At 34.9% G+C, this 27,703-nt stretch overlaps 1 protein-coding gene across 3 annotated transcripts in view; it reads left to right on the top strand.

Moving 5' to 3' along the window:
• Window positions 1–2,274: 2,274 nt before the first annotated feature.
• Window positions 2,275–27,703, top strand: part of LOC117177267 (anaphase-promoting complex subunit 5) — a 27,668-nt gene continuing 2,239 nt past the window's right edge. Inside the window, exons 1-8 of one of the 3 annotated variants that reach the window (XM_033367857.1) lie at window positions 2,275–2,505; window positions 2,581–2,740; window positions 2,822–2,871; window positions 7,805–8,178; window positions 8,493–8,646; window positions 8,768–8,949; window positions 9,024–9,137; window positions 9,211–9,340. In XM_033367857.1, the coding sequence (XP_033223748.1) occupies window positions 2,620–2,740; window positions 2,822–2,871; window positions 7,805–8,178; window positions 8,493–8,646; window positions 8,768–8,949; window positions 9,024–9,137; window positions 9,211–9,340 (1,125 nt within the window). In that variant the 5' untranslated portion in view covers window positions 2,275–2,505; window positions 2,581–2,619. Of the gene's footprint in view, window positions 2,506–2,580; window positions 2,741–2,821; window positions 2,872–7,804; window positions 8,179–8,492; window positions 8,647–8,767; window positions 8,950–9,023; window positions 9,138–9,210; window positions 9,341–27,703 lie in introns of those variants that run through there. The other 2 variants (XM_033367858.1, XM_033367859.1) reach the window with 2 other exon arrangements.

Below are 27,703 nucleotides of genomic sequence, written 5' to 3'. Positions count from 1 at the left end.
AAAGATATAATTTAAACATTTAAAATGAAAATATACATTTATTAATCATTCTTTATTGTATATTCGATTAAAAAAATTATGATCAAGAATTCAAAACTTAAATGCACCGATAAGCGAGAATTTGTAAATTATTTTGAAAACTTGGTTCCTGTGTTGCGATTTCTTATTTAGAATAAGATCCTGTAGTTCATGTTTAATTCAAAAACAAATATAATGAAAATTCCCTTTTTCTCCTAAATCTTAAGCTATAGTTCATGAAAAGAGTTATGCCGAAAAGCAGTCTTGTGAATGAATTTATTAAAATTAATTAAATTTATTTACAATTCATAATTTTAGTTCATTTTTTGAAACTTGAAAATATATAATAAGATATCATTTTTTATTATCTATTAAATAATGCCCAATATTCACAGTTAATATTAACAAAAAAATAATATTTTTTAAAAAAGAAAAACTTTAACAACAAAACAGTATACCTATACACTTTATATGTAACACCGTAGCCACAAACACTACAGTTTGATATCGTCCCTAAAAATAGCTTTTGCCATTATTTAACAATATTTAGATCATTTGGTGGCTTGAAAAATTCAATTTTGTTACATCACTCAAAACATTCAAAGATTATTTAACACTGTCAGTAAATTACTTTAAGTGTGTTATTAAATTCAACGTTATTATTTTATCATGCATTTGTAACGATCATAGGCCAACTGAATAGCTGGCGTCGCCCCATGGCCACCGTCGACACATTGTACATTTTCAATTCAGAGTTCCAGGGGGCTGCACTGCAACTGCCTGCCTGCACCGGGCAGGCAGACAGAGGCAATGAGCGAAGATTGTAAGTAAAAGATAAAGAAATTATATAGTTTATGAATAAATTAAATTAGTTTGAAAATAATGAAATTTTTGAGATGCGTAATCTAAAGTATAAACAAATATATAACATCTAACTTGTAATATAGAAGAAATACTTAGAAATATGGATAACATAACCTCTCAATGCAGCTGAGGAATTGTACTTTTTAACGCGAATGAAATAAAGTATCACCCACTTAAGGAGAAAAAAGAATATTGTTTTCGAGCTGAAAGCAGAAATAAATAAATGCAAAATATCGAATTACCCTACCGAAAAGAATCTTTGAGTACATACTAAAAATTCTTTAGGTCAAAGAATCTCAGAGAAATTCTCCGCAGGCACTCAGGTAGATATTTTTAAAGGTCCAGGAAGCTCGTTTAAATGGTCTGAAGGCTTCAAAATATCCTTTCCGAAATTGAAATAAGAATACGATCATAAATAACAAGCAGAGATGCTATCTCAATAGAGCAGCCGATCTATGGGTTTCGATGACTTCAGATATCTAACTTTTTTTTTTAATGCTTAAAATTGGAATTAATAGAACGTTTCTCATAAATGGAATGAGATACGCCAAAAAAGACAACATTTTTGAATTCAACTAGAAAATTGTATATCAGTATATAAGTTATAATTATAAATAAGTATAATGAGAAAATTCATCAATTAAAAAAAAAAGTTAATAATTTGAAGAGAAATTTAAAAAGGTAGAGCGGATTAGCCACGACCAACTGCTGTAAATAACTCTGCCCGCCCGGTACGTGACGAATACAAAAGGAACATTATTTCACCGTCGCACCACTCTTAAAAGGACCACTAAAAGGATCTTGCAAATGACCCAAATCTCTCAAACTATCTCCGAGACTATTTTGTTTCAAATCGACTTTGTTTTAGACTCAAAAGGGCCAAGCTATGTCGCTAAAGAAAACTCAGAGATTTCTTTCGGTAGGGCATATCCTGTATTATGATAATATCCGTTTTTATATTTCGTATATACATAAGCACTAAATGAGAACAAAAGAACGCTCTCAGGGTACACAGAGTCACATGTCCAGATCTTATATTCATATGAAATAATGATTTCCATGATATTGTCAATAGAAACACCACTATAATTTTCACAAAGTTAATCTTAACGCGACGCGCTTTCACAACGGATAGCGTCAGCAGTGTCCGCTTCTTGCCCCTTATTTGAATATTGAGAACTTTCACAGGTACTGACATTGATTTACAATGTAGCCATAATTCATGATTTCAAATCTTTTGAGTGAAGACCGAGACGCTAACGGTTGCTATGGTAACCAAGATGGCTAAAAGTGGTAGAGTGCGAATGGGGACGAAATTGGGGGAGCTGATGGCTAAACCGTGTATTCTTAGATCATGGGCTGAGGTGTGACAGTACCCTTAGGCTCCTGACGACCTGACGATAACAGACTATAACCAAAAAACCAACTATAACCTCCAAAGATACCTGTTAAACAGTTTAATTTAATGTTGATACTCAATGCAGAACACTTCTTTAGATTGATTAATATTTGAAAATTACTTAAAAATATGCTTAACACGAATTTGCTCGTTATCATGTTTTACTTTACGTGAAGAAAATTATATAAATTTTCTACAATCTTTCTGTCATTGTAAACATATAGGTAAAAAAATGAAAAACACCATTGTAATGAAAACATTGTTTAGAAATGATATAATTTTAAATAAATTTGTGACAGTAATCGCTTGTAGAATAAGCAAAAACTGTGAATAAGAAAATGAACAAAGAAGTACTGAATATTGAAGGCGCCGCCAAGAAAACTCAAAAAGAAACTTTAACACCTTATAAAATAGCGATTGTTATGTTCATTAATATTTATTGTGATGAAAGTGCGAAAGGTAAGCAATATACCTTTCTTTATTGAAATACATATATATATATATATATTTCTTATAAATATTCCTGAATTTTGTTCGCAGAGATTGTGGAAAGACGAGATTTCTGCATAGCAGCTTTAAAATTGATTCAAGTAATTATTGTTCACTACCCTACTAAAAAAAAATTCAAAAATCATCAGAGAAAAGTTAAGACCTCTGGCCCTTTTTATCCAATTTTTTAACGTTTTTCGACAGAAATAGTCAGAATTAGTGAGAAAATGCTCAGAATTTGAGTTAAAACCATAATCCTTTTATTAGTGTTCCAAGAATACAATGCCACAAAATCTAATCCCTTTTATAATTGCCAGATTATTTATATTTACTTATGCATATTCTCTTTTAACTTATATTTAATTATTAATACTTGTATACTAAATGACTGAATGTCTATCTGAGAATGTTATCCGTTTTTTCGAGATATATTTAGATTGTGTATACAAAGCCGGTACCGGTAAAAAGCATATTTTAAGGATATAGCCTAGAGTACGGATAAAGACGTGCTCATCGCGCACTGCGCGCGCGGCTGGCAAGTTTGAGCGTACCTCGGGCGCGCGACTGTTTGTTCTCGCGCTCGACGACGTATTCATCTCGCTCTTCGCCCTCGATACTGCATTTGTCTCGCCCTTTGCGCTCGGTCTTTGTATTTGCCCCACATTAGTGCACAGACCTATTAAGGTTAACGAACCAAGCATCGACAACTGTAATTTTGTGATTATGAATTCTCCTTTGTTAAAGCTTCTTCGGCTTTAACGAACACATTCTCATCACGTATATCGTGCTTCGCACTCGATTTTGTCCAAAATGTTAACTTTTCTATATTATGTTTAACACTTTTGTATCAAACTTATGATACATTTATTGAGATTATTTATCGATAGACAGTTTTCACATAAAACTAATGCCTTCTCATTATGATGAGAATGTAATAATACATCATTTTTGTGCGACAAAAATTTGAATTTTCGATTTTTTTTTTAAATTATAAAAGTTGTTATGATAATCATCTAGGTCTTTAAAAACTAATATTTTTCCTTTGTTGACGTTTTTTCATGTGGTGTGTTGAATGGTATAGAATAGTCATTTTCGTTTTTATTATTTTTTTTTTTTTAAGTTTGGAAACGCTATAACACTGGTAATTTTGTTGTTATCAAAAAAAGTCATAAAGATAAATTGTTCATATTTTTATGCACTATAAACAGCACTATATGAAAATTTCAAATCTTAAAAAATTGGTCTTAGAAATTTTGAAAATGCTCCAAATTATTGCATTTTTATTTATAATAGCTGGCTAACGAAATCGTCCTTTCTTTTCATTTCCTTATAAAGTGGGTCAAAGGGAAATTCAATAAAATAATTACTTCAAATGTTACCGTGTTTACAGACTACAACGACAACGATGATAATCACAAGGCCGACTGACAGACGTCATCGTAATACCGGTTCCTTTGAGATTTAGGGATTCTCGAAAAGTGAAAATTCCAAGAAATCCGCGATAGTCAATTTTCCCATAAAACAATACCTTCTTATTATGATGAGAATGTAATAATTAAGTATTTTTTTGTGCGATTATAAGATAAATTTTCCATTTTTTTTTAAATTCTAAAACGTTATGATGATCTTGTACGTTTTTCAAAAAGTAACGTTCTCCTTTTCTTGCCTTCTTTTTTATATCGTGCGTTGATTGGTTTAGAATTTTCATTTTATATTTTGAAAAAGCCATAACTGTGATAATTTTCTTGTTATCAAAAAAATCCATCATGATAAATTGTTAACATTTTCGTGTGCTATAAATAGCCGTTCATGGAATCTTAAAATCTTTGACCACTAAACCTGTGTGCCAAAGCCCAATTCAATTCAATTAGTCGGTCCAAAGACATCCAGTATACATACGACAACGACAGACAGATACCAACCTGAAAACTTTTTTGTTCCTTCTGAGGAAATCTCAAAACGTCGATATTTGATGGAATCCGCGAAAGTCATTTTTCGTATGAAACCAATACCTTTTAATTGTGGTGTGAATGTAAAAAGTGCGTGCCCTATCAAAGAAATGTGAAAATCAAATTTTTAGATCTTATTTAGGCAAACCATTTTTTTATTACACATGTTACTGTACCGAGTACCATCTTCCACACATTTAGGTAGTTTATTTTTTCGTATCTTGTGCCTAAAAGTGATTCATTATAAATTTGTAGTTTTTTTCAGTGCGTGTAATTTGAGCTTCTTCATTTTTTTCGTATCTTGCAAAGTTTAACCAAAAAATGGAATTTGTGGATTATTTTTTTTTTTGGTAGGATCAAATTTGGAATGTCCAGCTTTTCGACCAAATTAAAAAATTGTGATCATAATCCTGTAAGGCATTCAAAACGCAAAGTTTTTCTTCTTTTGACTTTTTTTCATATCATTTGTTATTTGGCTTAAAATGTTCATTTTAGTTTTTTTTTTTGGATTTTGAAAATGCCCTAACTCTGATGATTTTCTATTTATAGAAAAAAGTTATAGGGAAAAATTGTTCGATTTTTTGAGTACTATGAACATCCGTACATAGAATTTTTAAATCTTGAAAAAATGTTTCAAACATTTTTGGTACAATCAAATTTGGAATTTTCAACTTTTCGACCAAATTAAAAAAATTGTTATCATGATCTTGTAGGGATTTCGAAAAGCAACGTTTTTCCTCTCTTGACTTTTTTTCGTATCATTGCTTGTTTGGCTTAAAATGTTTATTTTAATCTGTTTTTTTTTTTGGATTTTGAAAATGCTCTAACTCTGGTAATTTTTGATTTAAAAAAAAGTCATTAGGATAAATTGTTCAACTTTTTGAATACTATAAATAACAGTACAGAGAATTTTGGAATTTTCAAATAGCTCGCTAACGAACTTGACCTTTAGTTTAGGACCCTAAACGAGTGTGCCAAAGGGCAATCTAATAGATTAATTTTTTCGAAAGTTATCGTGTTCACAGACAGAAAGACAGAAAGATAGACATACCTGTTTTTCGGTTTCAGAGGGTCTCAAAACGTGGACATTTGACAAAAAGTGGGGGGGGGGGGGTCAAATTTTACACAAATCTAATACCTTCTCTGATGTGAATGTAAAAAATTAGTTTTTCCCAAATGTGTTTACTGCTACTGTTTGATCCTCACTGTAAGGGTAAGTATTTGTATCAAAATTATTGCTGTTACAAGACACAGGGGTGCCTTCCAGTACCCCTCCCCATGAGATGTTGAAGAAAAGTTATAAAAATTTGAATTCCTTGGATTCCACGAATTCCGTGAATTCCTTAAAGGTGGAGTCTACATGCGTGCTAAAATTATTTCTTTGATCAGTCATTAGGATGCCTTTCCGCCCCCACGTGGCGTTGGAAAAGAGGTAGGAGTGCGGCCTTACATTATTTCTGTGACTAGACACAGCCGTGCCTTCCCGCCTCACGTTGCGTTGGAAAAGGGGTTGGGGTGCGACCTCAAATTAGTTATTTGACCAGTCATTAGAGTGCCTTTCCGCCCTTAAGTGGCGTTAGGAAAGGGGTGGGGGTGAGAACTTTAATCATTTCTATGACCAGTCTCAGGGGTACCTTCCCACACCCAAGAGGCGTTGGAAAAGGGGTAGGGATGCGACCTTACATTATTTCTGTAACCAGTCACAGGGGTGCCTGCCCCCCAACGTGGTGTTGGTAAAGGGGTAGGGGTGCAACCTTAAATTATTTCTGTGACCAGTCATAGGGGTGCCTTCCCGCCCCCACGTTGCGTTGGAAAAGGGGTAAGGGTGCGACCTTACATTATTTCTGTGACCAGTCATAGGGGTGCCTTCCCGCTCCACGTGGGGTTGGAAAAGGGGTAAGGGTGCGACCTTTTGTTATTTCTGTGACCAGGCACATGGTTGTCTACCCGCCACCACGTGACTTTGGAAAAGGGGTAGAGGTACGACCTTACGTTATTTCTGTGACCAGTCACAGGGGTGCTGTCCGCCCCACGTGGTGTTGGAAAAGGGGTAGAGGTACGACCTTACGTTATTTCTGTGACCAGTCACAGGGGTGCTGTCCGCCCCACGTGGTGTTGGAAAAGGGGTAGGGGTGCGACCTTACATTAGTTCTGCCACTAGACTCAGGGGTGCATTTTCGCCCCCACAAGACGTCAATAGTAATTCTTGATTCGTAATCGACGATAAAGTGTGATGTATACATGGAACGTTTCGTTAAACGCGTCAAAAGCCAAAAACTATCAAAATAACTCCTCAATTACATGGCCTCACTCTAAAATGCGTAAAATTCCCTTTCGTATGCTTGACATATGCTTTTTGCCGGTACAGATAGTGTATATAAACTTCGTAAACAAAGAACGTAATTTTTTAAAGTTTTAACACTGCAAATTATATTTGCATGTGTTTTAAAGTTCAGGTTTGTAATCAGCCCATAAAAAGGCATCAGTATACGATTTAACAAAAAAATGTAAAAAAAAAGGAAAAAATCAGGTAACATGCAATCTTGCCGGCGCCGGCAGGCCAGGCATTGCAGGAATTCCTTGAATTTCACGAATTCCATGAATATGCGCGATCTGCCGCTACCTTGCTAGAAATAAGCTTTCTAAAAAGACCGGTAAAAAAATTGTCGGTAATTTTAAACTTTTTGGAAAATTTTCAGGTATCTAAAATTCTTGAAACTCATAGATTCTGAATTTCTACCTTTTTAATTTTATATGTGAGGCGCTCAAAAAATCGATGTGTGGATCCTTATCCTTCTTCGGAGCGCGTCATATATGCAATGTTGAAACAAAATCTTTTTTAATTAAAAATCCTTTTCGTTTGACTTACCTGCAGTCCTAGCCACTGAACTACCTGGTAGGTTATAAATTAACACATCTTCAGAAATAAACTCGTGAGGAATAGTCAGGATGTTCAGAAATCGTCAGCACTTCTGATCATTTGTGCAGGTTCCTGAGGTTTTTTAGTAGGGCGTGCAGTATACATGTACATATTACTATCAATAGTTATAATTTTTATTAATAAACAAAAACTTAAACATTTTAGTCTCCAGATATGGACTTGAGGCCTCTTTTAGATTTACTCTATTCCTCGGAATTCGTTCTTCAGCAATTCGCTCACACACTAGAAAATGAATTGCAATTATTGAATGATAATGGTGTCATGGCACTTTTGGATCTCTTTGAAAATCTTGGAAAATTAACAAAACCAGCTTTGGATCATTCTTTAGCTCAACCCTTATTGAATAAGAATTCCGTTCTGGGATTATATGTTCGTAGAATAATAATTTTATTCGAGAGGCTGACGTTCTATCAAGTAGTTTTACTTTATGAATCGCTAAAGAATTACATTGAGGGCGGTATCAAGAATGGTTGCGAGAATTCTACAAGCTTGAAAATCGAGGAGTCATTTTGTCGTAAGTAAGTAATGGACTTTTTAATATTTCTTGTTTTAGATCAATTATTTAAATCTGCGGACTCGTTTCTAAACATGTGTCCCCCGTATTGCCATTTTTAGGCAACAACGTAGGATGTTTTTAATTGTAATGAAGGCTATTCTCGAAAAATATTTTTAATCATATTCACCTCGTTCTATAGTTGAATTTCGAACAAAGTTTTATGAAGCGCTAAATAATAAAAATGTAATGTATTTTTTAAAGGGACTTTTCTTGTCTTATTATCTTCTTGCTCTAAAAGTCTTCTTCAATTTTTTAATAACATATCTGCTTGAATAGGAACAAACATATATGGGGAGGAAGACAAGCAGAGCTTCTTGTGGCTCAACAAGCTCATGCTTTGCAAACAGATGAACACAAGGCCCTTCCACCCGCTGAACTTCAAGTTCTTGTGCGAGAACTTTTAACTTGTAGTCCTTACTACGCTGAAGCTGTAAGTTAGTCTTTCATTATTGAATAATCGAACTCTGCTGCTTCATCAGAAACTTCTACTTCGCAGTATACAATCAGATGTTTTCTCAAAAATGAAATACAAATGATGCTGCTTTTTTCAGCACTATTTAAGTTACCTCAATTGTTTGCGGGTTAATGAATATTGCGGGGCCCTAGACAGTCTTTATCATTGCTTTGATAGATTAGCACCTGTGGAAAATCGATCAACATCAGATGATAGGTCGCGAACCTTTAGATACGCAGCTTTAAATCTTGCTGCTCTTCACGCGCAATTTAATCACAAGTAAGTTTACAATTAAGATTGACTAGAATATTAACACTTAAATTTATGCAACCTTTCTTTTTTATTATTTTAAGAGATGTAGCACGTTCAGCGTTGAAAGAGGCCATTATGATGGCACAAGAAGCTGGAGATAACGTTTGTCTTCAACTCGCTCATGCTTGGATGTATCATTTAACTGATGAAAAAAAGTAAGATTATTGAAATTGCTCTTGAAAAGTAACTGGCAGTTCAGTTTGTCAATGAAGAATTTAATTATTTCAGAGGACCTTTGATAGAAAGATCTGTTGGGAAAGCATGTATGTTAGGAATATCACACACGATAAGCTTGGGTCTCATCGCCTCTGCTCATAACTCAGCAATGGAGGGAGTGAATCCCCAACATGTTTTTGAGGTACTGAAAAAATTCACTACTGACAGAAGGTTTGGATACATTTTTTATAAATGTTTGAAACTTTATTATTATACTTTCAAGCCATTTTCCTCTTTGTAGCAGGCTTGACTCACTCGGGGAGGAAGAGAGTAATGTGGGGGAGAAGGTATAGAATTTTAGATCTACCTTCAGTTTCCATGTCATTTATTTAAATAACACATTTTTTCCGCGTCATACACTCTACTGACACTTTTTATGAACTATTTGTTGTCGCACTTTTCTGTGCTGGCATACCTCTCTGGCTTCCTTTACGCCCATGCATTTTTTATGCAAGCTCTTGTGTTTCCATTACTTCTTATGTCTCTTCGAATAAGGTCCTCTTCCTTCAACATCAGCGATCCCAACTTAGGCATGTTTCGCTACTGCGCTTGCCTGACGCGGCGGTTCTCACTGGTCGCTGTTCTCGCGCGATTCTAATCGTTTATAATGAACAATTATTAAATTAAAATAGGCAATTTTTATAAATTGCACATAAATATGAGAAATAGCGTAATTTTTTATTTAAGGGGAGAGAAAAATAATAATACAAAAACCTTGCTTATTGAAATATAAATTCAGCTTTTGAATTTAAAGAGAATATGCTGTTATTTACTAAAATATACGCATTATTATTTTGTTTTAACCTTACGTTATGAATGAGGTAATTTCTGATATTCATATGCAATTTATGATAACTATCTATTGTGATTTCAATAATTGTTGATTATATCCGGTTTGAATCGCAAGCCAACAGCGACCAATGAGTACCGCTGTGCCAGGAAAGCGCTGTAGCTCAATATGCCAAAGTTGGGATCACTGCTCAACATATACAACTATCTTATCATTATTATTATTACACCATTAGGCCATTTCCCTTTCTGGGTAGGCGTGACTCACTCGGTGAGGTAGGGAGTAATGTGAAGAAGGGATATAAAATTTTTAGATTGATCCAGAATTCTCGTGATATTTATTTAAATAACACGTTCGTTCCGCGAAACTGCTCCGACCCAAGTTGCTGATCAATCTCTCTAGCAATCACCCCAAGTGAAGATCCACACAAAGCCGTCATGTGAGGTTCCCCACTTTGGTCCATTAGTTTCCAAGATCTTTTATTTCAGGCGTCATTCACTCTACTGATACTGTTTTTATTAACTATTTGTCTCTATATTTTTCTGTCCTGAAATAATTCTCTAGCTTCTTTTATGTCCATGCATTTTTTCATGCAGGCTCGCGTGTTTCTGTGGCTTCTTATGTCTCTTCTAACTGGGGTCTCATTCACACATTCTAACCATTCTTTCCGCGGTCTGCCTCTCGACACGCTGCCATTTACTTTACCTAGATACACTTGTTTCGTTAGTCGTTCATTTGACATTCTCTCAACATGCCCGAACCTTCTTAACCGATTTCTTTTCCATGTGTCTACTAGTGTCTCTTCTGTACTACATTCTTTAAGAATTATGTCGTTACTCACTTTGTCCAACAGAGTTTTCCCGCACATCATGCGCAAGAGTCTCATGTCAATTGTATTAACTTTACTCTTATCTTTTTCTTGATAGGTTCATGTACCATTTATTTTCACGTATGTCAACTAGTGCCTCCTTTATTTGGTATATTTTCATTTCTGCGCATGGGCCCTGCTCAACCGATAATCTTCTTGCCTTTGCTTATGCATCTAATTCCCCATCTATTATTCCGTCACTTGTGAATAGGCTACGAAGATATATGTACTGACCAACTTGTTCTATTCGCTTATCATTTAGGACAATGTTACATATTATTTTCTCACATTTTCCTTTAAACACCATAATTTTGGTATCGTTTCGGTTAATTTTGAGGTCCATGTTATTAATGCTAGTGTTCAATTTGATCAACATTCTTTGCAAGTCTTGGATTGACTCGGCCAATTATAGGGGAGACAGCTTAGACCAAAAAGTGTCCTATCTTACATTACTCTGGAAAATCTCGGATTAAAATTTTTTTGAATGTTTTAAATTGGAAGTACCAATAGCTTTACTATTTTTTAACTGAAGGTTTAAATGCCAGGTTTGAAAAAGAAAAAAATACCTGAAATTTGAGGGAAAAACTTTTAACGTAAGGTAATGTTTATTTTTTGCTTATAATCTAGAAATAATTACTTCCGAGAGGTGTTTGAGGTATATAATTAGTATTTTATTATTAAAATTTTACAAACAAAAATTTGCATTTGCAAAAAATAATTTTTATCATTTTTTACGATTAAATGGATCTATAATTTTTGTTTTAAAGTTAAAAAACAGAAGGTTATGCAGTTCTGTTCCCTTGACAAAGATTTTCTCCCAACCGGTTAATTTTTTTAAGATTTTTTTTTTTTTAAAAAAGTGTAATTATTACTTTACATATTTTCCGAATAAACAAAAATTGCAAGTCGCAAAAGTTATGCAGATTTCTCAGTGTCAAGCGCGGACTTTTCTGGGACATTTCGCTTCTTTGAGAAGGATTTTCTGTGAAACGTTTTTTTTTTTAAAGATTCTTTTTCCCGATTACATAAAGCGGAATTATCACTTTCAATTGTTTCAGAATTAATAAAAAATTTGAATACGTAAAACTTATCCAAATTTCTCAATGTCAAGCGCGTGCTTTTCAGGAATACACTTACTCTTCGCTCACACTTCGCTCCTTTGAGAAGGATTTTCTTTGAAACGGTTAATTTTTTTTTACGATTCAATAGAGCTCAATAATTCGTCTCAATAATTTTTTAGAATGAAAAAAAATTGAGATACGCAAAAGTTAAGTCGCTCCTTCCACAATGATTTTCTCCGAGATGATTACTTCTTTATACTTTTTATTCACGATCTGGTGCAGGCAAATAGTAATTTAAGACTTATCCATTTTTTTAATTTACATGTGCAAATGCTAAACAGCGTTTTCTACCTCCTGTAAAATTCTGAGTGTCACTTACGTCTTTATACCATGTCTATGCCATTTCGTCCTTCATAAATGACGAAATAAGCTATGAGTAATAAATTTTGTAACTCAGTGCTTCAAAAATATATACATACTTCAAAAATATATACAAAATGTATACAAAAATTAATTTTAAATGCTATTTTTATTTGCGTTAATTTTATTACTATTAATGTTTCGAAACATACTACACAACTTCATAAATTTATTTAAACAAATTAGTAGGTGTGTGCAAAAAACTCGAAGTTCGAACGAGTCGAGTGGAGCTGAGATCGATCCGGTTCGAGTCGAGTCGAAATCGAGCTTTCCAAAAAGCTCGAAAGTTTACGAGTACTCGAATGTCTATAAGAGCTCGAAACTTTCGAGAACTTAAATGACTTCCAGAACTCAAATGACCTCGAGAATTCGAATATCTTCGAGAACTCGAAACTTTCGAGTACTCGAATACTTTCAAACTACTCGAAACTTTTTAAATTAATAAGAATTTTTTCAAACCCGATACTCGGAGGTTTTTCGGATTGCAGACAGCGATTTTAAGATAAAAATTAAAAATTCAAGATTTTTTATCCTAAATGGCAACCAAGTTTTAGAAAAATTAAAAATTCATGAGAGTGTAATATAATCGTAAAATTATCGATCTCTGGTTTTTAGCAGATCACCAGCTGTGCCCTGTCGCGTCGGTTCGAAACTGCCCTGTCGCGTCGCATCGAAACTGTATTTTTCGAATTTTGATTGTGAAAATTGTATTTACGTTGGCGAATTCAGTTTCTGAAATTTCCAAATTACTTGTAAAATTTGTACACAGCTTAAGGAAAATTCTAAATGCCAAAAAAAAGAATTAAGAACTAAAAAACATCAAATGAAAATGGCGATTTAGATTATTAAATCATAAAACTCGTACTCCAGTCGCTATAATTTGGGTTTGAAAAATGCGAAGTCTACAGTGAAATTTGAACTGAACTTTAAAAAGATTTAAAACTTAAACTTAAATACAGAAAATGTTAATTGTTTTAAATTATTTAAACTTGTACTTGAGTCATCGAATACAGTATTTATAATGTTAAAATCAGTCGGAAAATGACAACATAACTTGGAAAAAAAACTTCAAAAATGTGAAATTTATGTACTTAATTTCAAAAACTGCCCTCCCCCTCCTGCATTCCATCTTCCCACTAAATTCTCTTATGGTCTGTCTGGGAGCCCAAAGAAATTGCGTGAGAAATTTGCTGCCGATTGGCCATGTGTGCAAAATTTGGTGCTAATTGTAATAATATGGATTTGCATAAAGATCATACATTTTAAGGCAACTTGATTTAATATGTATCAAAAACTGTGCCCCCACCACTCCCACATCTCCCAATATTCTTACAACCTGTCCGGAAGCACAAAGAATATGTATGAAAAATGTTATGCTGATTGTTCAAAAACTGCGGCTTTGAGCCCCCATATTTATCCCTCCTATCTCCCCCTCCCTCAAAAAATCACACGACCTGCCTGGAAGCCCAAAGAATATGTGTGCAAACTTTAGTACTAATTTTCAAAAACTGAAGATTTTCATAATCATCATACGTTTTAGGCCACTTGATTTGATATAATTCAAAACTGTGCCACTTGATTTGATATATATACGGGGTGGACACGTTGGGGCTTACCAATATGTATGCAACCCCGTATACACTCCCATAAGAATAGCATTAGCGTGTAAGACGGGTTGCATACTTTTTGGTAAGCCCCAGCGTGTCCACCCTGTAGATATAGTGTCAACGCTACTTTGCATTAATTATTAAACAAAAACTATTAGCAATTAGCGATTCGGGCTTCTGATAGATTAGGGAATTTCATTCAAAGTTTGTTACTAGATATCAAATTTATTTAAAAACTATTTCAGTTAAATATTTCGATTAGACGAAATTAAAAAAGAGCTTCAACATTTGAAATAACATTTTTTTAAAGAGTTTTAGAAATTGTTGTCAAGCTTTTCTATACGCGACAAAAGGTCTTGCAAATTATCCTTGTGACATTTATAATTTCGACAGAAATTAAAAAAGTTATATGCTTTTCAAAATTTTCAAAAAATGGTGAAATTTTTTTTCCATAGATTAAGAAATGTAAATTCAAATTTCTTTCATTTATAAAATATATTTCAAAACTTTTTTCATGAAATTTTTCAATCAGTCCCAAATTCAAAAAGTTAGATGATTTTCAAAAATATGCAATTTTTGTTGTTAAGAGATCGTTAAGGCTTATTTTTAGTAGATACGAACAAGATTTATAAATTATCTTTGTAAACTTTTTCCATTTTGCACGAATTAAAAATGTTCTAAATTGATTAATCAAAGTATAGTTTCCTTAGAACTGAAGTTTGAACAAACGGAATCAAAGCCTACGGTTTAATATCTATTTACTAAATTACAACAAAAAAGTGTTTTTCTAGTAACATTATATTGAAGAACATACCTATTTTTGATATGCTGTTCAAATTTGTCTACAGCCTTTATCCTTTAAAGAAAATTTATCCAATTACTGAGCGCGAAGCGCGAGTGTAGCAATGAGAATGTAATTCTCAAAGCCGCCGGTATTTTGTGAACCTTCTTTAAGAGCAAATGAAAAGAAAAACAGTTTCGATTTATGAATGTAATTCCTCAGAAACTTAAATCACAGTTGTCAATTTAAGTTGCAATATTTATGAAATTTGAAAAAATTTAGTAGAAGTATACGCACTAAACTATCAGATAGTTAAATGTTGCTGAAAGTATGTAAGATAATTAATTTGTACAAATGTGGCTTCGTGAGTCGTAATAAAAATGTAAGTGTTAATAAATGTATTATTTAAACGTCATATTTATATATTTAACATTAAATATGGAAATCTTTTAGCCTTTAACATATTTAAAGATTTACGTTTACACTTACTGCTCAAAAATTATAGAAATTCCGGAATTTTTATACTTTTTCAGCAATACGTTTTGACGTCAATCTATAACTGTGTTAAAGGCTAAAAGATTTCGGTTTTTCACTATCCATTCCAAAAAAAAAAAAAAAAAAAAAAACACATAAGACTGAGAGTCACGGAAACCGGTTAGTATAATCAGGAATTTGAAACCACTATTTTGTAAAGGGTTCGGTCCACTTAGAACTTAGAGGTTCGACCGAAGCCTGTTTCCAACTGAACCTTTGATATTTTTCAAAGGGTTCGATTCGGACCGAACCTTCAGATAATTTGACGTTTCGTTCCTAAACCGAACCCCTCCAGAATCCCTTATCATTAGAACGAAGCTAAAAGGTTCCGATGCCTTAATATAATACATTTTTTCAAAATTTGGTCGCCATTTCAGATCAAAAAGTTCGAATTTTTTAATTTCGGCTGTAAATTTATTATCAGAAGTCCGAAAAAAAACTCTATGTTAAAATCACTGCTAGCAATTAAAAAACCACCCCTAATGACGAGATTGAAGACTTTTTTATTAATTTCAAGAGCTTCGAGACCCCAAAACTTTCGAGCAATTCAAAACTTTCGAGCGCTCGAGTGTCTTCAAAAACTCGAAACTTTCGAATACTCGAATGTCTTCGAGAACTCGAAACTTTCGAGTACTCGAATGTCTTCGAGAACTCGAAACTTTCGAGTACTCGAATTTCTTCGAGAATTCGAAACTTTCCAGTACTCGAATGTCTTTGAGAACTCTAAGCCGTTCGAGTAGCTCGCAAATTTCGAGAACTCGGCATTTCGAGCTTACCCTACCTCGACTCGACTCGAAAAAAATCAAGTCGACTCAACTCGAAGTTTCGGGCTTTTTGCACACCCTTACAAATTAACTTATACAAAAATTAAAAAAAAATTATACTAATCACGCTTAAATTGTCTTACGAATATAAGTTATGGAGGAAGTGGAGGAACTAATTTTTTTAGTATGGAAAACGTGTTTTTCGTATAGCTGAGCAAGACCGTTATACAAAAGCGCCTGAAAACCCTGCCTATTCGGAATTTCCGTCACTTTCTCTATAGAACTTCCTTCCCAACGAATGTCATATACATTAAAATATAATACAAGATATTTCAGTACACATTTGAGAACATTATTGCATACATAAACGATGTTTTCTTATAGAAATCAGCCTAACTAATAAAAACCTGAAAATGTGTTTAATAAATAATTACCTTATGTTTTAAACAGGTAACTATTTCATTAAGTTACATTTACAGTATGTAAAAAATCAAGTAAATCCGACCTTTTTTAGCCCACTGTAAGCTAAATACCTAACATGACTCTACTATAAGAACCTTATCATCTGCGGAAGCTAACCCACATACCCTCACTGTCTCTAGATACACCTTCTTTATTGAAGTGTGCCATTCTTAGACATTTGACCATGAATACAACAAATAGTTATGAGTACATGAAGCATCCTTGTCTAACACCTTGCATAATATATCAGTCACTCAGTTTCCCATTTACCCTTAAACTTGCTTTGCTATCGATATAGATTGTTTTATTGCTTGTAGAAGCCATCCATTGACTCGGTACTGTTTCAGGACTTACCTTATTTTATTTCTATCCACCTTATCAAACGCTTTTTCTAGGTTAACAAATGCACAGAAAACTTTTTTCCCTGCTCTCGAACTCTTTTCTGTGATCTGTCTTAAGCTAGATATTTGATCCGCACATGATCTTCCTAGCATAAGTCCACTTTGGACTTCCCATATATTTTCTTCTGTTACAGTAAACTTTCACCTATTTCCCCGATCGTCTATGTCCCCGATCACCTATTTTTCTGCCCCCCTATACACGCTTATTTCCCCTTGCACAGTTCCTTTACCTGACAACACTGTCCCTGTGCGGGCTGTATGGTCACGCCAGCGCCGTGTCAGTCGTTGCCCATTTAAACAAAGAGGCCCGAAGAGCCTTCTGATGTGAATTGAGGATTTTAGCATGATGTCATGGGAATGCAGACAATTTTTTCAAGAAAATATTCTAAATGTAAAATCAACTAATAAATATCAAAATAGTAATAAGTATTTTTGAAGTGTAGAATATATTTTCTGAGTGATGTTTCATTCTTTTGTCGATTGACGGCCTTTGAATGTCACCAAATACAATTAACTCTCCGAAATTTGATGTGAGAGTACCCGATCTGATACACGAATCTCAATTTTTTGATATATTATTTCGTCACACTGAAAGGTCATCAATCATCAAAAGAATGGAACATGACTAAGAAAATGCATTTCACACATTGAGAAATATTACTTTTCAGACATTTATAACTTACTTTTACGCTTAGGAAATTTTCTCCGAAAAGTCGGGTGCAGTTGCAGTGCCATATACTAGCCTTGAAAATTCAGGCCTTTATAACTTCCCTTTACGTTTATAATATTTTGTCGAAAGACGATGTGCATATCCCGCAATTCTTATAGTTTTAATTTCTAACTTTAGCGAAATGAAATAAGACAATCTGACGAGAGAGTCGGTTAGATTCCAAAACATTATTTTGTTCAATACTGAAGAAATAGTCTGGAAAAAGTAGAAGAAATAAGGTTTTTCCATACAAATTCTAATTGTCCAAAAAAGTTGTTTGCACTCTTATGTCAAGCACTGTGCTAACCTTCCTGACATTTCTACCTACCCTACCATGTCCGCGACGTCATGCTACAAAACTCACTATTTCGAGAAATTTTTGAGTCATTTTTTGATCCTATTATATTGATTTTCAGTAGAAAAATAGTCGTGCGTCCACAAAAACACTAAAAAAACACTGGCACGCATAAAGCGCTAACGGCCAGCGACTTTTTCAACTGCGCGAATCGTGGTTGTGTAAATCATTTTTCAATTGGAATTCATAATATTGCGTCTCTCACCCTGCCACCTGAGAAACTGTGCGGGCCAGCAGTTCTAGGAATTACTAGATTGCAGTTACTACACTCAGAGCCAGGTATATTTATCTGTATCGTTATTGATATGCCGAGGCAGCCAATGAACGTCGCTTAATAAAAGTAACTTGGAGGTCGCGATAGAGGTGGGAGCTGCTCCAGAAGGGACATTCTTCAACGTGTACGTGTCACGGTCGGGGACATGGGAGGAAGTTTACTGTGTTTTCATTACCCTACAAAGAAGTATTTTTGAATATGTTCTACTTACGGTATTTAATAAGCTGATTCCTCTGTAATTATTGCTGTTGCTTCTATCTTCCTTTTCTTTATATATTGGTACAATAATCGCTTTTTTTCTAGTTATCTGTGACTGCTCCCATCTCGAGACATAAATTTATCAATTTACACAACCTCTGAGGCATGTACTCGCCACCGTATTTAAGCAAATCAGTGTTAATATTGTCTTCAGCAGCAACCTTAACATTTTTAAAGTTCTTAATTATATCCCTAACTTCAATTGGATTTTCTATCGTATCAGGTTCTATATTGCAGTTGTGGTATCCTATAGATTTATCTATAAAAAAATTCCTGAAAAGAGTATCTTAAAGCGTCTAGTATTCCGTCTGTATCATATAGCATTTCACCCTTTCTATTTCTTATGCTGACAAACTCTGTACTTTTATTTTGCTTCGGCCATTTTTAAAACCGTTTTTCGCTTCCTTCAAAGTCGTTTTGGATTTTCTTCTCTTCTTCTGTTTTGATTTTATGTTTAATTTTCTTGATTAGTTGCTTAACATTTCTATTTTTGTGTATGCAGTAATTTTTAAGTCTATTTCTCTCCACATCGTTAAGACCTGTGATGTTCAACTTTCTGTTGTACGCTTCTTTATTTTCTTTCTGGGCTGCTTGAATTTTATCATTCCTACAACCGCAGTACCACACACTTCAGTTGCACTCATAACAATGACATCCTTGATCATTGCTGATACGCTCTCTATATTTGTATTGCCTATTAGTGCCTATCAAGTTGTGTCTTTTATCCGTTTGTTTATCTTATTCTGAAAACCTATTCGCACTTCTAGTTTCTGTAAATTCTCAATCTTGATTCGTGTTTGTTTCGTTTTTCTTTTTGTTGTCTTTCTTCTTTATCCCTGAGCTAAGTTAATTTTTGAGACCAGAAGTTAGATCAGTATTTCATTCAGAATTCCTCATGACCCGCGTATCTTTCACTATCTCTCTTAGTCTTTCATCCTCAACAACAAATTCAATTATACTGTGATTATTTCCTTTACACGAGGTGTATATGTGGATCATGTTATGCCTAAACTAAGTATTTGTAATAAATAGGCACTTTTCTAAGCATAATCTAACTAATCTGTCTCCGTTATTATTGATTCTTGGATCCCCAAAATTATCTAGTACCCTTTCTGTATCCTGATCCTGGATGTCCATCCATCCATTCATATCTCTCTAGCAGAATGATTCTTTCACCATGATCGCAAGTAGTCATTGTATTATTTAAAGTATTCTCTGATCCCTTCTTCTGATTCATACTTTCATTCTAACCCACACAAATTTTGGAGATATAAATCTATGTTTCTTGATATGCTGACTTGCTCTTTAATTCATAATCAAACCAACTCCTTATCTACCATGCGATTCAATATTTACTCCTGACCATATTTCAAGTTCGCCTTTTAATACCCCATTTTCTATGTTTCTAATAATATTTCACCATAATTCACTTCCAAGACGAATATCTGCACAGAAACGGAATTTATGACTTTGTAAGTAAAATTATTTGAAACATTAGAAATTTTGAGCATCGAATCTGCCTGCGTTTAAATTTTTTAAACGGGTTAAAATTTATCCTCAAAATTAAAAGTTTTTTTTTAGCAAAATGAACATTTTGAAATCTTGAATTCAACAGTTAGCCAAACCTAGAAGAGTATTCTTAAAAATTTGAAAAAATCGTAATATCACGAGTAAATCCTACTATTTATTATTAGGGGGTAATGCCGAGGGTGGGAATCGGGAGTTGAAAAAGCCAAGAGAAAGGGAGAACACAAATAAAAACAACGTTATTTAAACAAATAAAAGTAATCTACTTATTGCCACTTACATTGGCGAAAGATCGACAACACGTGGCAAGATGCGGGCAATCCGTAAAGACAATCATTCCGGGTAAGTCGTGGAAAACTCAGCGTAGACCCAAGGAGTCGTGCAGGTGGAGGCAGGGCACGTTGTTGAAAAAGCACGGCGTCGAGTTTGAACTTCTCCGGGGAGAGTAGAGGCGAGAGAGCACCAGATTAGGGAGCATCACACAGAACACAAGACGATGGGAACAGACTGAAAACGGGACGGGCGATTGTCCGAGACCTCGGGACCCCTCGGGGGTTTCGCCCCAATTCGGCAGCGGTTCTGCAACCCTTTTGTTCAGGGCCGCACCGAGTCCGATCGAATGGTAACATTTATGTTACATTATATGTGACATGCCACGAGAAAAGGACCTTAGGGCTAACAGGCGAATTTTTTAGTTGAAGCAATTGAAGAAACGGTCGGAGGCAGAGACTCAGATAGTGGGGACAATCTCCGGAATCCATCCCCTCCACTTACGACTACATATTCTCGCTCCGCGTTCAGCGAGTCAGATGAGCTTTTGAGTCACACGGACACAGAACGTAAAGATGTATCGAAAGCGGTGGGGCTGGCTTTCTCGGGCCGTCCGCACGTGTCGGAATAGGCGATACACGCCTGACTTTGCAGCCTAATAACAATTCTAATTTTGCCGTTAAAAAAGTTATTCTTTTTAATATGAAAGGGTGATGTTGAAACTATCAATAGTATACAAAATCTGAAAATTGATGTTTGTAACCCTAAGGTCCCTTTCTTCGTGGCGCGTCACATATCCAAATCTAGAGCTTGTGCTCTTGATTTCTGATTATTCAAAAACAATATTTGCTAGTGCAATCAAAATTTTTGGGAAGCCATAAGTTCGAGATTCATCGTTAAGCTTTATTTTTTAAAAGAGGCAACTTCAGATTCTTTTCTATTCCGTTGTGTATGCAATGGGATCTGACGATGCACTTTATTACTGATGAAGGTTAATGACAAATCTCGGACTTTTGGCTCCTGAAATTTTCATTTGCACGAGTAAATACTTTTTACGACAGAAATTATGTAACATTTAATCGTAATCTTGATTTAAATTTATAGAATAGGATTTACTCTTAATTTTAGGATTTTTCCAAGTGTTTAGAAACACTTTTCCCGTACATGATTTTCAGCCTAGGAAAAAAACTTGTCCGTGGATAAGGGAAGAGATTAAAAGTCTCAGAAAGGAGAAAGACAGAAAATATTTTCAAGCTAGGAGGACTAATGACCAGACATGAAGGAAGGAATTCCGTGTCCTTAGGACTTTGGTTCAAACTAAGATAAGGGTTTCTAAGAATATATATAATTATAATGCAATCGATAAAAAGAATGAGGATAAAAATATCTGGAAGGTCCTTCGGCGGCTTGGAATTATTTTCTCTCAGAGTCAAGCCTTTGATCAGATCTACCTGATAAATGACTTTATGAAAGGTTTCTTGATATCCCACTTAATATGGTTCAACGTTCTCTCCACATGATACTTTCTGTTTTACTCCATATTTACAGTTGTTCTCTACAGCTTGGGATTTTTCTCAATAGATTGAAACAAGAACTAATTCGTCCTATTCCTAAGATCACTCATCCTTTAACTCTGCCAGATTTTCGTCCTATCTCTATCCTAAGTGCTTTAGCCAAGCCTCTTAGGAAAATAGTGAATAACCACCAGGCTGAATATTTGGATAAGCATAACCTCCTTGATCCTTTCCAATCTGGATTTAAAAGCTGCAATATATAAAAATGAGGTAGCGATTGTTCTATTTTTTATCTTTCCAAAGCGTTCGAGTTATATATCTTTCTCTGCCACCTAGTACCCTTTAGGATCTACTTCAAATGGCGCAGGAAGATATCAATAATGTCTACAACTGTGTAGTTTCAAATTATTTGAAACTCAATCCACAAAAAACATATGCTTTTCTAGTTGGATCCTCCACTCATAATCTATCTGAAATCTTAGACTCTCTTCCACCTCTGTAATTGAACGGTCTTGGACTTCTCTGATTCTGTCAATGACCTTGGTTTGATATACAACAGGACTCTTTCTTGTGAAGTGCATGTTGAACTAATATTACGCAAAACCTTCAGAACTTTGTGTCAGCTTAGTTGAAGTAGGGACTCTTTACATATACTTACGCGAATCCACCTTGTAAAATGAGATGATAAATCCGCCTTGATTCTCCCTTATTTTGATTATGGGTGTATGGTATTCTTACTTGCTTGCAAACTTGAACGTGCTCTTAATGTCTGCATCCGTTTTGTCTATAATTTTTTGAAATTCGATCATACTTCTGAGTATAGGGAAAGAGCTGGTTTTATGAAAGTTGTCAATAGAAAACAATATTTAATGGGTAAATTTTTCTACATTTAATTTAAAAATAAAAAGCTTTTATATTTATTGGAATTCTTCTTGTGGGATAAAATGAACCATCCATGGCGGGATCGGCTGCGGGATAGAGATCTTACCCTGGCAATACCTACTCCTACAGTATTTACATTAAAAATATGTTCACTGAATTTTTTAAATCTATGGGTACACTTTATTTAATATAACTCTGTGGACTTAGCCTTTATATTCTACGTCTTTGTATATCCTATTACGTGTATAATCTGTTCAGCTCGCAAAGGTGCTTTATAGCCCTGTGAGTTTTTTCTCAATAAAATAAAATTCAAATTCAAACTTTTCTAGGTTTGGCAAAGAGTTAAACTCAAGATTACTTTTCCTACTTTCTAAATGTAATATTCTGAATAAATTGGTTCAAAATCAATCTGACACGTTATTTAAAATAATTTCAATGCAGGGGAGTTCGACGCAAAATTTCAGAATTTTTTAAAACATCCTACTTGCAAAATTGTAGATTTAGTTTGTGCAGATATTCGTCTTTGAGGTGAAGTATGAATTCTCAAACGATCTAAGGACATTTACCCAAACTTTCTGTCGGTAGGGTATCTTTCTAATCTTTCTATATTATAAAAAGAATTCGTCGCTGTCGCTGTTTCAGCGATTGATATCCCCGTATGTTTTTGGAAAAGATCCTATGTTTAAAATAAGTGTACAGATTTTTGGTACAATATTGTACTCAATATAGTGACGTAACTTAAAATATAGATCCAAATTAGTGATTCTTCCTACGTTTTGAAAAAGATAGTACAATTACGAAGTATTATAAGGAGCTCCGATTCTATCGGCTGCTTCGGAAAATTCTTCTAGAGTTATTCAGCTGAGTTTTGATCTCATTCCGATAACTTAAAGTAATGGGAAGGCAATGGAAATTATAGTAAACATATATGTATTTATCACATCTCTTCCACACCCAGGAGCTATCCTGTCCCATTTACCCACCTCCCAAGTACAAAATGTACAAACCCCCCTTCTAGATGTCACATTTTTCCTTCCATCCTCCTAGGTACCGTATTTTTCCGTCGTTAGATAACACCTTTTCTATTAATTCACCCCCGTGAACCATCTTTTCTAATGGAGAAAATGAGATATGTTTGAAAAAAGAGAGGATTTTCTAGCAAACTCAGAGATTTGTTAGAAGAATACTTTATTATTATTTTTATTCAACGCTTCCAGCAGGGATAGACGTCCAATTTGAGTTACAAATGTTGCGACAGAATTGACCTCTGCTTACTTTAAATCAGCTGCAATACTTAATACGCGCCAAATTCAAAGTGACTCAATACTTTCACCGTTTGAACGTATTATGCATTTAGTCACACGCATACTGGCACAGTACGGTACACACCTTGGTAAAAATATCAGTCATTTGTTGCTCAAAAGGAAAATATTTTATATCTACCTCTCTCGCATCAGCTTTCTCACGAATATAGTGATAGCGGTTATCGAAATGCTTCGTGCGCATGTGAAACTCTAGAATTTTTTACTAGTTTTATTGCACTTTAATTATCTAGAAAACTCACAGTTGCCTTTGCACTTGGATATTCGATATCACTTAACAGTGTTCGTAGCCAAACCGCTTTTCTCGATGCAGCCGTTGCTTCGACGTATTCAAACTTTTGGGTTTACCTGGGCGTAACACAATTGCAAGAAACATAAATGACGCGACAGTTTCTCTATACGGCACACTCTCGGACTTGACTTCACCTTTGATAACAGGGTAAACCACCGCGTTAGCGGATCTGAAGTTATGTATATGCACTCTGATGCAAGAAAACAGACTTTCTTGTTCTATCACGTTCAATCTGCATTCCTACCAAGATTCTTGAATTATCAATTGTGATTTTGAAAGCACTGCTTAAATGGTTAATTACATTTTTAAGGATTTAATCGGATTCGGCCGCAATCAGCCCATCTCCCACAAACAAAGCCAAATAAACCACTGATCCCTCGACACTTCCTCAAAAAATTGACTGACCTGCCTCTGTTTCCTTGGAACTAAACTCTTTCAAGAATACACTGGAATTCTTATTTCAGGACCTTGGTGCTTGTTTCAGCCGATCCAGTTTCCCCTGAAAAAACGCCGTATGTACTTCTTGTCGTTGAATAAATCCTCGAGCACACAGTCGTGCCTTATACCTGTAGACGTTTCCCTTTGTATCTCTCATCAATTTGAAAACCCATTTCGAGTCAATGGTTTTCATATCAGTTTTCCGTTCGACCAGCAACCAGGTCTTATTTTTTTCATGCTTCAATCCATTTCTCTGCTTCCTTGCTTTGCATTGCTTCCTCGTAAGAGAATATTACTCTAAACTCTGCTATATTTTACTCGTAGCGAGTAGGCCGTTTTCATCTGCAATTTTCATCTGCGTCATCGTCTGGAAGATGATCCTCCTGCACAACATTTGGTAGCACTAGTTCACTGTCATATTTTGATGGCGACGTTGACTTGAAAATCTTCTCTTTGAACACTACGTTTCAAGACACTGACACCTTCTTTGACACTGGATCGTACACACGATAATTAGACGAATCACCATCATATACAACCAGCAGAATCACTTTTCCTCGAGCATCGAGTTTCGTCGTCAGCTGCTTCGTTATGTTCACGCACGCTTCAGATCCAAAGAAGTGTAGATATTTCAAGTTAGGTTTCTTGCTAGTCCAAAGCTGGTTCAGTGTTCTCTCATATCGTGTGCTCGAACAATCCGGAACGATTCATCAGATAGACTACCGTGTTCGTTCTTCGCAGATCGTTTTGCACTGTTTGCTGTCACCCAGAGATATTGTCCCGCCATTTGTCACCTGCCGATATTCAGTGCACCACTCACGTCAATGAGTAATATGTCTCGATGCCCCGCTGTCGGTAATCCAGACGTCCTGTTTACCAGCCTTTAGTACCTCATTGATTATACCAACCTAAGGCTCCGAGCACATTTTATCGACTTTATGAGATTTTTGCTTCGATTTCTCTGCTATAAATGCACAATCACGTGACTCGAGATTCGCTTCCATCAAGACCTCCCTTTTCGCGCCTTTTGTTCGAACACTCACGTGCAAAATGACATTTTTCTTTGCACTTGAAACACTCGACGTCCATGCGATCTTTTTGTTTCCGCATTTACTTCCTTTCACTCGGTGCATCGCTTTTCCTCGCACTATTTTTCTTAAATGCAGAAATAGCTCCTGGAACTTCTTCTTCCGAAGTTAATGAGCCACTTCGCGATTAAGCCTATCTTGCAAGTTGTCTAACATCCGATATTCGTAAAACTTTTGCGTAAGCGTTAATTTGTTTGACGCATACTTTTATTCAAGAATGCAGGTTAATTTGTCCCGCATTGATTTTGCTGAAGTACATACTATTAATAATTCCAGCTGCTAGTATTCTATCGGCGACGATATCAAAAATATCTCGTGCGCATTTTCCTTAATCCAGAGTTTCTTCTCCGCATCTTGGCACAGCCAGTCGGCATAGTTCTCTCATCATTCACGACGTCGCATATACCTTGAGCGATAAATAAGGTATTTACTCACTTTAAGACAATAAATGCTTATTTAGGGTGACTGGATCCATAATGTAACGTATCAAATGAGATAAGTGTGAAAGGACACAAGATTTTCTAGGCAAACTCAGAGATTTGTTGTAAAAACACTTTAAGGTTATTTTTATTGAACGCTTCAGCAGGGATACCAACTTTTAACAATCACTTCCCTTCCCGGACATCCTTTTTTCTCTTCCAGTAAACCCAAAAATCACATTTTTACTCCAATTCCCCAAGATACCACCCACCACCATATACCATCTTTTTCCAGACAACTCCCCTCCCAAAAACCACCTTTCCCATACATTGGATACATCCTGTTCGTCTGTCCACATTGAAGTTCCTACGATTCTATTCGTTTGGAATTGTTAGTTATATTTATTGTTTGTATACATTCACCATTTATGATGCAAAGTATTAGGTCCTCTTGAATTTTGACCTCTCCAGTTTTTATCGATTCTCAAACTTTGAAGAACCCCTTAGTCAGAACAGACAGGTGTTTGCGAATATCCATGTATGTTTGTCTGTATGTATGTCTAGAAAGAAAATTGCTCGCCTAAGATATTTCTACCAAAACGCCGTTTTTGTTTTAAACGTGAAGAATTTAACAGAAAAACAATTCGTCCGCCAGGCCATAATTTAAAACAATGTTCAAAGGCTTTAAAAAATGAAATTTGGTGCATCATTTTTTAAATTCTTGCCTTAAAAATAGGACATAGATGAGACTAACCCACAGTAGATAATGATTCTGCAGTAGATAATAATTAGTTATGAGCACAGATATAAGTAGAATAATCAATCGTAATTTTAATATATTAACACGTATAGTATTTGAATTATTGATGGCATAAAATTAATTATTTTATATGCATTGGTATTTTAAATTAAGGATTATTCACTGCAGGATCATTATATGTGACGTGCGCTGAAGAAAGGGGGCTTACTCAGAAAAGTGAGATTTTTCAGGTCGAGCTGTCAAAGTCGACCCGATAGACGCGACTTTTAGAAGAAAGGGGAGACTCACCAAATCTTCCCTCTCCACTTACCACTATATTCTCACGCATATAGCAGCGTTTCACACGCGGCTCACGGGCGGGGTATAGATGAGACGTGAAGTGTTTTATTAAGAAAAGCCACTCAAAAACTATCTGGAGGTGTAAAAACCTCGATTTCTTTTTTTTTAGAGTAATAAGCCCCATTTCTTTGGCGCTTGTCACATACACTGTAAGAGTCGTTTTCCTTATTTTAGAAACATTTTTTGTTAATTTGGAAATGTACCTAATAAAAAATTTCGAACGCAGTGCGCTTTATATTAAAAAATGGTAATTTCATTAGAATGCGAATTGTTAATGCAACGTTTCTCACGCGCGTACAATAATGCTAATCATTTAATATTTTTAAAGAAAAATCTATGCAGTATTGTGATAAATGTTTTATGTAAAATT

The sequence above is a fragment of the Belonocnema kinseyi genome, chromosome 7 (assembly GCF_010883055.1).
Source record: "Belonocnema kinseyi isolate 2016_QV_RU_SX_M_011 chromosome 7, B_treatae_v1, whole genome shotgun sequence".
Taxonomy (NCBI): Eukaryota; Metazoa; Arthropoda; class Insecta; order Hymenoptera; family Cynipidae; genus Belonocnema; species Belonocnema kinseyi.
Note: the sequence above shows the minus strand (reverse complement) of the source record. Positions and strands in the feature narration are given on the sequence as shown.